Genomic DNA, 17,251 nt, shown 5'->3' with positions numbered 1-17,251 from the left:
ATGTTTACTGTCTGTGTCAAACTGTTGTGACATTACAATGGAGTCTTAGACAGAGTTCAGTTTAATTTCACTCGTCTTGTGTGCTTGAAAAACAACCTAAGGCTACCACTTTCTATGTGCTGTGTTTGTTATCCATGTCGGAAGGCCGACGACATTAGACGCAACCCTGCCCGTCTCACTCGTTCTTGTTTGTGTATTTGAGGGGGAAAAAACAAAAGAAGGAAGAAAGGAAGGGAAGAGGAAAAGAAAAGAAAAAACAGCTTAAGGTTACCATTTATAGTGTACCAGCGTTTGTGACCTGTTTTACTAGTGATACATTTTGCACTAAATGCAATTTTGCAGCTAAGTTGTGCCAAGTTTCCAACAAAGTAACACTATCCTTTTATTTCTAATATATTTTTTATTTAATTGTTTTTTTGTTTGTTTATTGCTTAACAAACATTTCATATGGGGTTGCTGACTTCAAGATGATATAAGTTGCCACTGCAGTGTGTTACGGTCTGAGCTATTCTACTTGCTAAATCTTTCTCTATGTGTGAGCTCAGTCCACGTGTTCGTTTTGATGAAAAAATAGGAGAAGAATATTCGGTCTCAACACGCTATTTATTTAACAGTAAATGTATAAAGCATATACAGAGCTCCGGATCGATTTTACTCTCCCTGACGTCAACAGCATCTCTGTCAGCGTTCGTAAATTTCTGACTCCTATCTCTTTCCCTGACCCTCTTAAATAGGAAAACAGAATGCAAATTGAAATGTGAGTTGTGCCGTCTCCCGCTGGGCTGTAGGTCTGGCTTCATCCTTCATCTTCTGACTCCAGGATCTGTGACCTCCCTGTGAAAATCCCTTACAGGTGGGGTAAGGTGTGATTCCCGTGTTGACCCCTACAGAATCTCCAGAAATTCTGCGGGGGGTCTTTCAAGGGTTCGTTCCATTTGTCCAACAAAAGGTTAAAAGTTACCCATACAAACAATCCAGATGTTTTCTGACCCTGTTGTTACCAGCTGATCAACAGATGGAGGCTCAGGACTATGTTAATACAGTCACCCCCTTCCAATCACACCTCCGTGTGACACTGGTTCCCATGCTTTTCACATGTCTAGGGTGTATTCCTCTCCTTATGACACACATCATGTTTTCACTGTTATACATTGTACCACATTTAACAATTGAAACAAACAATACATTACTAAATCACATTATCTGATATTTTAGCATTTGACAATTTATAGCATATATCTACAAGTGCTAAGATGCATGTGTTAGTTTTAATGCATCTTCAATCACTCAATCATCAATCAATCTTTATTTGTATAGCGCCAAATCACAACAAAGTTATCTCAAGGCACTTTACACATAGAGCAGGTTCTAAACCGTACTCTTCAGGTTTTCATTCTAAAGAGACCCAACATTCCCACATGAGCAAGCACTTAGCGACAATGGCAAGAAAAAACTCCCTTTTAACAGGAAGAAACCTCAGGCAGAACCAGGCTCAAAGTGGGCGGCCATCTGCCTCGACCGGTTGGGGTAGAGAGGAGAGAGAGGAAGAATAGGAGAGAGAGAGAAGCACATAGAAAATAAACATTGAAGCTAGAAGGTCCGGGACTGGAATCTGTCATCCGGACGTATACGGCAAAGATCCGTCGTGGTGAAGAGAGAGCTAAGCCGAAAGGCGAAGCTCTCAATTTACACTGTGTCTAACTTTTGTTTGCATGGAGGATTTATCATTAACATTTACAAACTGAAATCTATCAGATAAATACAATTTTAAACCAGTTTAATGCTGTTCCTTTAATGCCAATTAAATGTTCAAGTCTCTGTAACAGGATTGGATGATCAATGGTGTCGAAGGCAGCACTAAGATCTAACAGGACAAGGACAGAGAGAAGTCCATTGTCTGATGAAGTTAAGAGGTCATTTGTAACTTTTACAAGTGCAGTTTCTGTGCTATGATTAGCTGTTATTATTTAGAATGTTACAGAGCTGATTAGCAACTGCTTTCTCGAGGATCTTAGAGAGAAAGGGGAGGTTAGATATGGGCCTATAGTTGGATAAAACCTCTGAATCAAGAGTAGGCTTCTTAAGAAGTGGTTTAATGACAGCTACTTTAAAAGACTGTGGTACATATCCTGTCACTAAAGACAGATTAATCATATCTAATAATGAAGTGCTAACTGAGGGAAAGACTTCCTTAAGCAGCCTAGTTGGAATCGGGTGTAAGAGACAGGTTGATGGTTTAGAGGAAGTGATCATTGAGGTTAATTCTATAAGGTCGACTGGAGAGAAAGATAAATATCAGGTTTAACAGCAGTTTCTAAGTTTCCTGTGTTAGAGGATGAATCAGTGCTTATTGAGGGCAGGAGGTGATTAATTGTGTCCCTAATAGTTAAGATTTTATCTTTAAAGAAACTCATAAAGTCATCACTACTGAGAGTTAAAGGAATACATGGATCAGTAGTTTTATGACTCTTTGTCAGTTTAGCCAAAGTACTGAAAAGAAACCTTGGACTATTTTTTTGGACTATTCTCCTCTATTAGTGATAGTAGTAGGCAGCTCTGGTGTTATGGAGGGCCTTCTTATATGTTTTAAGACTGTCTTGCCAGGTTAGGTGAGATTCTTCTGATTTAGTGGAACGCCATATTCTTTCTAGTTTTTGTAAAATTTGTTTTAATTGTCTAGTTTGGGAATTATACCAAGGAGCTGTTTTCTGTTGTTTAATTACCTTCTTTTTTAAAGGAGCGATGGAGTCCAGAGTTGTTCTCAGTAAGTCTGCAGCGCTATCAACAATACAGTCAATCTGGGGGGGACTGAAATCAGAATAAGTCATCTCTGTTGTATTGATACATGGCATTGAGCTCAACATTGATGGAATTATTTCTTTAAATTTAGTGACAGCACCATCAGACAGACATCTAGTAAGAACATGTCTGTCCAGTGGTGTATAGTCCAGTAATAAAAATTCAAATGTTATTAAGTAATGGTCTGATAAAGAAGGATTATGAGGGAAAACTATTAAATGTTCAACTTCAATACCATATGTCAGAACAAGGTCGAGGGTGTGGTTATAACAGTGAGTTGGCTCATTCACATTTTGAGAGAAGCCAATTGAATCTAATAATGCAATAAATGCAGTGTTAAGGCTATCATTCTCAACATCCACATGAATGTTAAAGTCACCTACTATAATTATCTTATCAGTGCTAAGGACTAAATTTGATAAAAGCTCTGAGAAGTCAGATAAAAATTCGGCGTACGGGCCAGGAGGACGGTAGATTACAACAAATAAAACTGGCTGTAAAGTTTTCCAGGCTGGGTGAGAAAGGCTGAGAACAAGACTTTCAAATGATTTATAATTAAGTTTAGGTCTAGGGTTGATTGTTAAGTTTGAGTTAAAAATGGCTGCAACTCCACCTCCTCGGCCGGTGTCTCGAGGGATGTGGGTATTGATATGACTGGGAGGAGTAGATTCATTTAGACTGACATATTCATCCTGACGCAGCCAGGTTTCAGTAAGACAGAATAAGTCAATATGATGATCTGATATTATATCATTGATTAATACACCTTTAGAGGAGAGAGATCTAGTGTTTAAGAGTCCACATTTAACTCTCTTATTTTGATGGTCCATTACTAGAGTGGTATTAATTTTGGTCCGTGTTTTATGTATCGCTCTTCTATTAAAACTGTTTTAATTGGTTTAGGAGGTCGGGGGACAGACACAGTCTATATATGTAATTGGGTGGGTAACTGCTCTAGTGGAAGCACAGAGAAGCGTGTAAGACTGCAGCTCTGTCTCCTAGTCTGGACTCTGGGTTGTCATGGGTTTGGGTCAATGAATTCGGCCATATTTCTAGATATGAGAGCAGCTCCATCCAAAGTGGGATGTATGCCGTCTCTCCTAATCAGACCAGGTCTTCCCCAAAAAGTTTGCCAATTATCAACGAAGCCCACATCATTATCTGGACACCACCTCGACAACCAGCGGTTAAATGATGACATGCGGCTATACATGTCATCACTGATCAAATTAGGCAGGGGCCCAGAGAAAACTACGGAGTCCGACATTGTTTTAGCGAATGTACACACCGACTCAACATTAATTTTTGTGACCTCTGATTGGCGTAATCGGGGGTCATTTCCACCGGCATGAATGATAATCTTACTGTACCTATGTTTATCCTTAGCCAGCAGTTTTAAATTTGACTCTATGTCGCCCGCTCTGGCCCCAGGAATACATTTGACTATGGTCCCTAGTGTCGCTAATTTCACATTTCTGACTATGGAGCTACCAATGATCAGAGTCTGTTCCTCAGCAGGTGTGTTGCTGAGTGGGGAGAATCTGTTTGAAACATGAAGTGGTTGGTAGTGAACCGTGGGCTTCTGTTTGGGGCTATGCTTCCTTCGAGCAGTCACCCAGCCCTGGTTTCCCAGCTGCTTGGGAACTACCGGGGGATTAGCAGTTATGTTAACACTGGCTATGGGACGGCTCGCACCGGTTACTGGGGGCTGGCTAATAACTGGAGCTAACTGGCTATCCTTGGTGTGGAGCCGCATTTCTAACTCACTAAGCCTCGCCTCCAAGACTGCAAACAAACTACACTTAGTACAGGTATCATTACCGTCAAAGGAGGCAGAGGAGTAGCTAAACATGTGACACACCGAGCAAGATAGAGCAGAAGAGTGAGAAGAGGAGAGAGAAGCCATGGCTAACCGCTAACCAAGATTAGCTGTGGAGCTTACAGGAGCTAACAATAGAGCTCAATCAATCAATCTTTATTTGTATAGCTCCAAATCACAACAAAGTTATCTCAAGGCACTTTACACATAGAGCAGGTTCTAAACCGTACTCTTCAGGTTTTAATTTTAAAGAGACCCAACATTCCCACATGAGCAAGCACAAAAAGCAAGAAAAAACTCCCTTTTAACAGGAAGAAACCTCAGGCAGAACCAGGCTCAAAGTGGGCGGCCACCTGCCTCGACCGGTTGGGGTAGAGAGGAGAGAGAGCAAGAATAGGAGAGAGAGAGAAACACATAGAAAATAAACATTGAAGCTAGAAAGTCCGGGACTGGAATCTGTCATCCGGACGTCTACAGGCCCAGATTACCTGTGAGACGAGAAAGCACAGACAACTCCGGGGAAGAAGTGTAGGTTATTGAATGCATTAATAGTACATGAATGTTAATGGATATAGATGGATGGATAGAGAAAGAGAGAGAGGAGGAGAGAGGAGCTCAGTGCATCATGGGAGTCCCCCGGCAGTCTAAGCCTATAGCAGCATAAACTAAGAGCTGGCTAACTATAAGCTTTATCAAAAAGGAAAGTTTTAAGCCTACTCTTAAAAGTAGAGAGGGTGTCTGCCCTCCGGACCGAATCTGGGAGATGGTTCCACAGGAGAGGAGCCTGATAACTGAAGGCTGCCTCCCATTCTACTTTTAGAGATACTAGGTACCACAAGTAGGCCTGCATGCTGGGAGCGCAGTGTTCTGGTAGGTACATAAGGTACTATGAGCTCTTTAAGATATGATGGAGCCTGACCATTAAGAGCTTTAAAAGTGAGGAGAAGGATTTTAAATTCTATTCTTGATTTTACGGGAAGCCAATGCAGTGAAGCTAAAATAGGAGTAATGTGATCTCTCTTTCTAGTTTTTGTCAGAACGCGCGCAGCTGCATTCTGGACCAGTTGGAGAGTCTTTAGAAATTTATTAGGACAGCTAAAGCAACAGAAGTTTAAGCTAGGGTGACCAGACGTCCCCGAATTCCGGGGACAATCCCCGTTTTGGGTGACCTGTCCCCGGTCAAAGCTGTCCCCGATTTTGACACTGAATGGGGGAAAAATGCGCGCAGACCCAAACACCAGTTATTACGGTAGCCATCTAACGCATCGCCAGAGAAGACGTACAGACGTTATCACGACGTACAACCAGACGCAGCAGCGTCAACAACAACAACAATGTAGAGACAGCAAAAAGGAGAGAAAAGAAGACCAGCGGCCAAGATAAATGGTATGTTGTGTATGAACTTATTTATTTTGTGTGAATTGGCAGTAGACTTGGCTGTGTGTGTGTGTGTGTGAAGTGATGTAATGTTAAAGTAAGTATGATTGTTTATCTGAACTCAAGACTTAACGTAACTTTATAAAAGTCAGTGAACGTTAACATTATGACAATGTTTTCATATCTGTCATTAGTGAAGCTGTAATGTTAACGTTAGCATGAAATTACCAGGTGATGACATTGTATGTGGCTCTGTTTTGGAAGAGGGGGAAGACTGCTTTGGTAGCATATGATTTTCCTGTAGGCATAGGGACATGAGACTCTGTTAAAAATAATTAATTAATTAATAATAAGTCAATGGTTGACTGTAGTAGTTATATATGCAGACCATCTGATTAGTTGATGCCCTGAGTCACTGTTTTGTATGTCACTGTTGTTAGTAAAGGTGTAACTTGTTATATTAGATTACCATGAGATTACAATATTATCTCTATGTTGCTCTGTTGTAGATTAGGGAGAAGACAAGTATAGGAGAGACTGATAGTAAAGAGTGAAGGAGAGAAGAGGAAAAGAGCAGGAGAACAGTGTGGAAAGGCAGAAATAAAGAAGTTAACAACAGAGTGAAGGAGAGAAGAGGAAAAGAGCAGGAGAACAGTGGAAAGGCAGAAATAAAGAAGTTAACAACAGAGTGAAGGAGAGAAGAGGAAAAGAGCAGGAGAACAGACACTGCTGTGCGCTACTGATACATGATATTTGTGGGTGCTGATATTTAGATTTATTAACCAGGTCCTTTTGTGTAATAAAAGCTGGTTAAAATACATGAAAAGTACTTGTCCCCATTTTTTATTTCATAATGATAATATTTAATGATTTTTCACCGCCGCATTGAAAATGTCCCCGATTTTCATTTCAGAAATCTGGTCACCTTAGTTTAAGCGGTAGGTTTTAAGAGATTGGAAAAGCAAGAAGCGCTTTAAACCAAACAAGCGTATCCTTAAGTGTACAATTAATAAGTATCCACAGGAATTAAGAATATATAAAAGTTAGCGGAGTAGAGAGCAGAGACGCTAACGCTAACAGTACACAGTAACACAGACGGTAACAGGAAGTGACGGAATACGCTTACCGGTTATTGGTCAGAAATGGTCTCTCAGGAGCTATCTGGGGTGCATATTGCTGCAGATGTCTCAGAGGTAGGTATGGCATGACAGTTGAGCATCATGATGGCCTGCTGCATCATCAGAGCATCATAAACCAGCCCTGGCTGCAGGTCAAAAAGCCTCCTTCCAGGGTCAACTCTTGAAGCAGCCTCTGTAAAAGATGAACAACACATACACTGATAAGTAAATCGTGATTTTGACACATTAGAAAAACTGGTGTTTCACACTATGTTGATATTTTTTTTTACTTCAAAGAGATGATACAAACCTCTGTTTCTTATCTGACCGCCTCACACCGGCTGCTGCCTCAGCAGACATGATGCCACTGCTGATGCCCTTAACAAAATCAAAATCCAATTATCAGTTATGAAGAACGCAACAACAATTATAATATAACGTTATCATTTTATAAGGAATTAACTTAGCATTAGCTACATCAGAGACAGTTGATGAACCAGACTCCAGGCTACATTACACTAGCAACACATGTCTTGGTCAATCATTTTACATTTGCACAAAAACTCAAATGTCACAGCTGTTTGCCAGCAGTGCTCATAAAATCCAACAGAAATGATCATTGTGAAGTTGTTAGCTCGGCTACTATGTTCAGCTTGTTAATTTTCAACTACTAGCAGTTAGCTAACATTAGCATCGGAAAGCTAGAAAGCTAATAACAACAGTTTTACATTTACATTTAGCAGACGCTTTTATCCAAAGCGACTTACAAGGGAGAATAACATTCAAGCTACATTGCAACAGAGACATGTTACACTACATTACAAATACGTTACTGATGTTACATTATGTACTTACTTCGTTACTTGACATCACAACGGACCCGTTGTTTCCTCAGTCAGCTGTTTCGTCAGTGGATGGAAAGTGCTTCACTGAAAACAGGCAGGTAAAGGGGGAGGAGCAGACGGAGAGCAAGGGAAAGCTAGCGGAAAGGGGGGGGGGGTGGAGGCCTGAGCCAGTTTTGTTTTGGTTACATGCAGCCCAGAGCTGCGACGTCTAGCGGTGAAATAAATCGCATTTAGCCCCTTTAACTCAGTTACGCTCACAACTTAACACCAGCCCGATTAAAATGAGAGATGGGTTATTCAGCCTACTTTGATCTTTGAGAAGATGATCCGTCAGCTTTTCCGTGGTTCGGGATTTTGGCGGAGTTCAAAGCGGGATGCGATCTCGTTAGGCTCCGGGATTCTCGAACTGCATCCGGGCTGCGGGAACCGGTCAGCTGGCCTGAGCCTAGGCTGCTCCTTCTGGTTCATCTCTGGAGGCTGTCTCTCTCTCTCTGGGGTCCAGGTGATGAGCACCTGGGATTGTTTCGGTGCTTTTGGTGGTGCAGAGCGTACTGATATGATTTAGTTTGTTGCTGAATACAGCTTCAAAAGTCGGAGCTGGCCAAGCGTCTAACTCTCGAAGTCCGTCAAACAGAACGAAACTTAAGCTATCATTAATCAAAATAAAAGTATTAAATGTCTTTGGTTAACTTTAGCAAAAGAGCATCAAAAGGAAGATGGTTGAGCTTCGGCTTGAATATACAAAAACTTGCTGATTATATAAAAGTTTGTGGCTGAGTTTTGAACTATGCCACTTAAAATTGACAAAACTAAAGGAAGTTACTAAAGAATAAACATTTAGAAGAGTTAAAAAGTGAAGAGAAATTAAGAGAGAAGAAGTTAAGACTAAGAGGTTAATAGGAGAGTAGTTTAAGGCAAGAGATATTTAAGAGAAGAGCCAGAATTTGCGTCTCTAGCTGTTTTTGTGCCAAGGGGCTGGGTCTAGGTGTTCAGGGTTGGCCTCACCCTAAACCAATCAAATGGCTTCTTCTCCTAAAATGAATTACTTTTAATAGGGGAATAAGTAACTAACGGATTAATCAATTCTTTAGTTGGTTGACGCAATCCATTCAACACCATCGTTCACATTGGAGTTATTTCATCCTGTATAGCATATCATTCATTTTAATACAGACACAAATACTTGAGTTATATCAGTATTACTGGAGGATCAGATAAAAACCATCAGGAGTAAACAATGAACTAACTTGTTGAATGAATGTAAAAAGGCTGTTAAAGTCAACTAAAGTAAAGACAGTATCAATGTGTATCTCATTTACTCAGGTACTTCGTGTAGTATACATTTATATATCTTTACTTTATTTCATTCATATTTGGTGAGTTAATGCATCTTGATCTTAACAGTAGGTGTTTTGACAGTGGTAATATTTAAAGGTTTGTTCCTTGAGACTTTATTCTTATAACAATTTTGATCAACCTGAGAATTGTTTTAAATTTTTAATCAGAGAGTCAGAAAAACACTTGTTGCTTGGAATGGCAGACCAAAAAGAGGGGTGTTAAGAAACTCAAAGTTTATTGGGGACTTCTGCCATCTGTCAGCAAGGCAGGGGTTGAGGTGAGAGTTCAGTCAAAAGTGAATATGTTGTAAATTCTAAATCATTGTTATTCTGAGACGACAGTAAGTGGGGTCTTCTTTGATGTCTCAGTAATTTCACAAACCCCAATCTCCGTCTTTTATGGGGGGGGGGTGAAGTTTTAATCCTCTGAGTTGGGTCTGCAGACGCTTACCAGATGTTGATTCAGTCCTGTGGTGAGAAAGTCCCTTTGTTCTGCTGGGGGACCAACAGATAGGGATCTTACTTTGAAAAACAGACCCCCATGTCTGGCTACAGTATGGTTTTAAACACAATATCAATTACTTATATCAACATCAATAACAATAAGAAAACTTCCATTATTGCAACTATTACAGCCATCATAGATAAATGTGTATTTGAAGAACTGTCATTATACTTTCTCCTTTCATAAACATTGGTATGTTATTGTAAATGTTGGTATGAGAATGTTTACTAATTGTGAGAAAGTGTTACATTGATGTTATGTTTACATTATGATGATAATCAGTTATCTATCATCGTTGTAATGATTGGAAGCTTGACGAATCAAGAATAATGCATCCTATGTTCTGTGTTAACATATTATAGTATACATTTTATAATCAGAATCAGAATCTGATTGGCTGACACACAAGCCCTCCCTAGGGAGAAAAACCAGCTGCAACCTCTGGAAGCGGCTCTCTGCTCATGCTCATCTTCACCACACACACTTATTCTTTCAACCTTCTAGTTATTCCTTATCTTAGTTGGTGCACCAATTTTTATTCTTAACAACATTTTTGTAATCTTGTATATTTCGTCAGCAAAAGTACAGAGAAAAGGCCTTGAAAGTAAGCATTTTACTTAAAATTTTGCATTCAGCCTGTTTTGGACATTTTTGAGGATTTTGACGTGTGGCCATCGCTGAAATCTCTCCAGATAAGTTATTTAACAGTGAATTAGTTAAATTAGACATTTTCCTCCGTCATTAACCTATGAGAGCTTTCCGGCAGATAAACTCTGTTAACCCTACGACTCATCAGAATGGAGAGGGACGAAGTCTGCAGGCAGACTAATCATCAACGGACAAGGCAGTCTGTCAGAAGGCCAGCTGACCTGGATCACTGGTGACGCTCTCTGAGATCTTCCACGTGGTGTGCGTATGCGTGGTTCTGAAGGACGGACAGCTGAGGCCCTCCATTGATGAAAGTAGGATCCAAATTATATCAAAATGTATTGATTGAAGTTAATTAATTAATAAATTGATTAATTAATTAACATTTTCTTACCAAATCTAGTAGATGGTGCCCTGTTATTGACGAGAGCTTATTGATTCAACATCAAAAATTGCTACAGTACTAATACCTTTTCTATACAGTAGCAGCACCTACTGGCGTCTTTTGTTAGTATACTAACATCAGAAATGGGCAAGGTGGGGGGCCTGCATTCATACCGACTTCCTGCAGTGATTATCTAGCTGTGAGGAGTTGAGACAGTATGCAGTGTTTGAACTTCTCTTTTTAATTTTCTATTATTTGTCACTTCTTGTATGCAAACCTATGACTGCCTCTCAAGATTGTTCAAAAGTGTGTGCTGTACTATTTTTCAATAATTGTTGTGTCTTGCCCTGAACAGCCATACCCCGCTTTTGAGTGTGGCCTCATGAAACAAATGTCTTCTGACGTAGTTCAACAACCTGTCATACAAACTAGTTCTTTCAGAGCACACTCCAGCCACAGTCACTTGGGTGGGGTGTTAACCCCAAACAAACCCAACGAACCCTGCAGTTGATAGTTTGTGAAGTTAGAAATTAAGAAAGAAGTCATTTGCTGATAAAAACTTATTGCATGTGTCCTGGTTTTAAGAAACATTAATCAGGTTACATCTTTGTTACTAGACATGACTTCCAATAGAAACCGGCATAAACTGTAACAGCAAACATCAGTTAATACAACCAGAGAATGAGTCATCAACGGTTGTAGACTTCAATTACAAAACTAATCAGTACAAAACACAAAGCTTGCATGCTGGTGTATGAGATGCCACATCATTTCATTTGCAAATGAAGCAATTTAGTAGTAATTGGGATAAATGAATCCTTTCACTTCCTCCTCTCCCTCATAATCACATACTGTATCTTCCTTTTGTCTTCTGTTGTCGACTTCCCTTTCTTCCTTCTTCCTGCTTGTCCATCAATTGATAATTGCAGCAAACTTTGTCTTTCTTGGCCTTGTATCTCTTAGATAAAGGGTTGAACTTTACTTGTCTTGTAAGAACAGTTATGATAGAAAACCTTCTCCAAAAATACAATTCTCAACCTTGCACATGTGTGACTGGCATCTCCTCCACACTGAATCCCCCTCATTTATTTCTTACACCTGTCATCCATTTATCCCATCTCATGAAAGCCTCTGATTGGGTTCTGAAACTGCACATTGTACATAATGTTCCTTTACAGTGAGTCACCCATTCACACGAGTAGCATTTTTCTGACCTTGAAATGGGTGCAAGGGCATTCAGTGTAGAGTAAGCACCGGGTTGCACACACATACACACATAACAGGAGTTTTCATTACCCGTGAGAGGTCAGTATTGGGGACCTTCTGCTTGACTAAGCTTGAGCATTAGTACCAAAAGTACTATAACATATAGTGGGGTTACATGACGGCAAACTGGGATCACAGCTGACTGAGCAGATGGAACTGCACCTCTGTCTGACTCAGTAAATGTATAAACCATTTCTCTCTTAGGAGAAAGTGGTCGATATGTATTAAGACGTGAGAAGGAATTTTAGAGAATGGTGAGCGAGACAGAATCATGAAGAGAATGTAAAAAAAAAAAAAAGCCCTTCTCTGTTCTTCTTTGAATTTGAATAAAATTCTATTACTTATTACCCTTCTTTTCTTCTTCCTTTTTTAAAAATGATCACATGAGGCATGAGTGTAAATGTACCAGGTTTGTGGGTGTCAAGGTGAAGAAGTTAAAGGGCTCGAATCTTCTTTTTATAGACAAATAATTTGATATATTAGTGTCATTCAACTTCATGTAAGAAAACATAACTTAATATAACCTTGCCTTGATGTTTTTTATTGTTGTATATTGTCTGTGATCATCTTTTGTAGCAGGAAGGGTTGGACAGGATTTAGAAAGCTAAGCTAAATCAAAATGGTATTTGCGACCAAAACGTTTCAGTACAGTTTTCTTGTCATATTGCTTGGTTGAGATAACTATTCTTTTTAGTGCTCGGAGGCTCAAGTGTTAGGTTGCTCCGGCATATGCTAAAAATGTTCGAAACAACTTTCACATTATCGTTAATTGGCTGTAGAAAGGTCTGGCTTTCTTAATATTCTGCATAGATTGTTTTCTAATGCCATTTACACTCCTTATATATAAATTACAAAAGTTTAGTTGCTATAAAATAGTATATTATTTAAACCATGTACCTAAATTAATGAAATAATAACACATGATATATATTTTAACCCTTCTTCCAAAAACAAGTCTAAATAAAAACTGTGTAACTAAATTAGTAATGACAATATAAAAACTGGTGGTTGTATATGTGAGAGGAAACCCATATGAATGTGAAGTTGGTCTGAAGTGCGGATGATGAAAAATGAAAAAACTACTGACACTACGTATTAGCACATGAAGCCTAACTGAAGATTGTCTTTAATATTGTCTTTAAAGGGAGATTGTGAATACAATGAAAGGAGATACAAATAAAGGAGATGAAGATTAATAGTGTCAATGAAAACCTTTTTAGAGCCTCCTTCAGTCCATTTGCATGCACTTTTGAGATGTTCCCTAACTTTAGCTTGTCTGTTCCCCTTTACTGTCAAGAGCAAGGTGAGTCAAGATTTATCCTGCACTGTACAACCAGTGGTGGCAACTGATGAAATATTATTGGCCATGAGCCTCAGTGAATGTCTGATTATTAAAATGCACATGGTAAAAGTTTTAACTTTGCACCACTATGAGGTAGTTTGTTTGTGGGTTGGTATCTATCTTTGTGTGAAAGGGGGGCTTGATTGTGGCTGTTTAAGAATAACAGGTTTTGCATTTTTTAATCATGTTTTATTTCCTCACCTCCTCCAATTAGGGCAATGAGACATTGAAAAATATTGCATGGCACATATTTTTGGAAAATACTAGATATCTACAAAGGAAAAGAAAAGAGTCAGGTTAGGGTTAGGTCAGGTTTTCTGCCTTTATTTCCATCTGTCATCCATTTCCTCCACCCTATCTGCTGTCTCCTCCTTCCCCCAACCTCCTACTGCTGTCTCTCCCCCTCAATCTCTCCATGTTTTCCAGTCGTCTTTGAAATGAGGACAGATACTGTAGGGTGTGGGGAGGTGGCAATGAGCGCCATAGAAAAAGTATTGGCAGCTCTGATGTTGGCTATCCAAAACTGTGATTGCTTAAGCACATTTTTCATGGTGAGATGTCAAATGGTTGTGTCATGCTTGATGAAAATAATCTGTCATTAGTTTTCAGCTGTGTGTGTGTGTGTGTGTGTGTGTGTGTGTGTGTGTGTGTGTGTGTGTGTGTGTGTGTGTGTGTGTGTGTGTGTTCAGAGTCATCAGCATCCCTTTCATGGATAAAAATATCAACACCTGCTCCCATTTCCAAATGTGCAGAGGTCAGCTCTCCTAAACATCCCTCTTAAGTTAACAGCGAGCACTCAACAAAAGATGATATGATCTCTAACACAGAAACACAAACACAGGCACTCACAGATGTATAAAGTCAGCTGTGTGTCCTCTTTGAGTGTAAAAAAGAGATGCAAGTCAGTAACTAAGCAAGCTCTCAATAGCTCTTTCTGCTGTGGCTTGTCTGCTTAAAACGGCAGTGTGGCATGTTTAGGATCATTAGTGTTTTTAATTTGGAAACGTGATTCCAAATCAGAAATGTGTGTTTTTGCATTTGAACACACACACACGTGCGTGCGCACACACACACACACACACACACACACACACACACACACACACACACACACACACACACACACACACACTTGAGTGAATCTGTCAACCTTGAGCAGTGCCAAGATGACTTGATTTTTCATAAACAGCAGCAGAGCATTTTTTTGGGATGAGTAGGTCCTGAATTTTTTTTCATCTTATGCTTTACTAGTAAGCACACTAGAATGTACATGCACTCATGAATGTGTGGGTGGTGCAATTTTGGAGGTAATGTGCCAAGAATCATAGCACTGCACCAGTTACACTTCAAACCCTCCCAAACCAGAACATGAATTTGTGTAAAATGACATGTTTCATCATGGGAAATGACAGCAATTCACAAACATGAATAACTTACACTGAGTTACCACTTTATTTGGTAATAAACTGGCAATACTGAAAAAGTTCATGTGAAAACACACAGAAGTCAGAGTCAAGTACCACACAACAGAAAAAACATGGACGAAACTCTGGACTGATACCAAGGTAGGGTAATAGAGTGCTGATCAATAACAGCAGTTTATGATATTGAACTACACTCACAGAGCACTTTATTAGGAACACCTGCGCAGTCTAAGGCAATCCTGTACAACAAGCTCTGCTGTACTGGAGTGTATTATACTGAAAAGAGTTCCTAGCCTTTTGTCCACCTGTGTGGGGTGCAACATTTGAGAACAGTTTTAATGCACTCCAGTAAACCACCACCGACTGCAACCTCAGTAACAAACAAAGTATAATTATTACCTTTCTGACAATGTCAACAAAAGCTGAAAATGTAAACTTTTGTAAACGTCTAATTAATGGCAGAGCTATTGTGTTGGATTACATTAGATTGCACAGTTGTTACTAATAAAGTGATCATGGTGTGTATATTGTAGGGCTTTGGTGTTCATCCTGATGAGGAAATGCTTTCAAAGACACTTCCAGAAATCCCTATTGGAGGTCAGTGCCAACTGACACTAGTGTGGTGTATTAGGCCATTGTTATTAATGGTTGAAATAAAACCTGAACATAATACAGTTTAGGGCTGCAGCTATCGATTATTTCATCGATTCAATTTTCAAAAAAGATTGTTTAATCAAAACTAAACCCATTTATTGAATTTAACTTCAGTGCCATCTGAAACAAATACATGAACTTACTTACTTTTAGTGTGACTGATTTACGGCTGTGGCTCAGGAGGTAGAGCGGTCGTCCACCAATTGGAAGATTCGCGGTTCGATTCCCGGCTCCTCCAGTCCACATGTCGATGTGTCCTTGGGCAAGACACTTAACCCCAAATTGCTCCCGTTGCTGTGCCAACGGTGTATGAATGTGTATGAATGATTAGCTTCCCCTGATGTGCAGGTTGGCACCCTGCGTGGTAGCTCCTGCCATCAGTGTATGAATGTGTGTGAATGGGGTGAATGAAATGTATTGTAAAGCGCTTTGAGTGGTCGAAAAGACTAGAAAGGCGCTATATAAGTACAGGCCATTTACCATTTACATCATTAGGCTACCATAAAAAGATTGACCCACTCTTCTACCTCAGGCCTTTTATTACACGGTCCATTCGCACCTTAAGAGAACAACATTTTACAGCCCTGACAGAGAAAATTAAGACACACCTACAAAGGTGGGGCCATTTGCCTCTCTCTTTGGCGGGGAGGCTACAGCATGCGCGGCGTTATGGGTGGGCCTAACAGGCCTGGGCCCACCCACTATTACAACTGGCCCATCCTAAATGATGAATGAATGAAAATAAAGACTAAAAGACCCCCTATATATAAATAAAAAGGAAAGATAATATTTAATAGGTTACTAACATGTGTGAAATCTGCACCAGTATTGTTTGTGGTTGTCACAGTAACCGTGCCTCTACTTCACTTCCTGTTTACACTAAACGGCTGTTGTGTGATTTTTGTATGTCGTCTGTCATTACTGCCACTGGATCAATCACAGCAAGCCTTTTTACGTCCTCTCTGTACAGTTTACGTTTGGCATTTTAGCCAAGCCTACAGGCAGAAGATGGGTAAATGGAAATGGTTGAGGCGGCTCATCCGTTGTTAGCGTACAGATAAGTACAGTATGGCTCGACAGACATTGCTTTCTAACTATGTCAAGAGACTTAGAATGGAGTCACCAGATGCAGCCGGACCGGCGACATCACATTTGTCAGCACCTGCACCAGCTAGGCAAGCTAATGTGGGCTCAGGCTCAGCGAGGGAAGAGGGTCCTGTTTGCGGGCAAGAAGGAGCAGCCAGCCAGTCAAGCTCAGCTGGTTCATTGGCTCCAGTGGACCTGTCCGCAATAGATGAACCGGCTGCACAGCCGAAACTGAAGAAGTACCCCATCACATTTTTTGGGCACAAGGACAGGAGCTTCTCATCACACTGGTACGAGAAGTACACATTTTTAGAATACAGTGTTGTCAAGGACGCCGTCTTTTGTAAAATGTGTCGGCATTTTGGAGAGAGAGGCGGGGAGGAAAAATTCAGACGTGATGGATATAAGGATTGGAAGCACACTGCGTGGTAGCCCCTGCCATCAGTGTATGAATGTGTGTGAATGGGGTGAATGAGTTGTAGTGTAAAGCGCTTTGAGTAGTCGAAAAGACTAGAAAGGTGCTATAGAAGTACAGTCCATTAATTTGCAACCAAAGGCCTTCAGTCCATCAATGTATCAGTTATAGACACAGTGGATTTGATTGAAAACCTTAAACAGTCACTGACAGACATCCGTGCCAGCGACC

General features: G+C 40.2%; 1 protein-coding gene across 1 annotated transcript; it reads right to left on the bottom strand.

Annotated features, from left to right (window-relative positions):
• Positions 1-3,765: 3,765 nt before the first annotated feature.
• On the bottom strand, positions 3,766-4,705 carry LOC133997413 (uncharacterized). The gene has a single exon (XM_062436984.1). The coding sequence runs from the start codon at positions 4,703-4,705 to the stop codon at positions 3,818-3,820; it is 888 nt and encodes a 295-aa protein (XP_062292968.1). The 3' UTR covers positions 3,766-3,817.
• Positions 4,706-17,251: the final 12,546 nt, after the last annotated feature.

The sequence above is a fragment of the Scomber scombrus genome, chromosome 17, assembly GCF_963691925.1.
Source record: "Scomber scombrus chromosome 17, fScoSco1.1, whole genome shotgun sequence".
In the NCBI taxonomy this organism is placed as follows: domain Eukaryota; kingdom Metazoa; phylum Chordata; class Actinopteri; order Scombriformes; family Scombridae; genus Scomber; species Scomber scombrus.
This window is presented reverse-complemented; position numbering and strand designations above follow the sequence as displayed.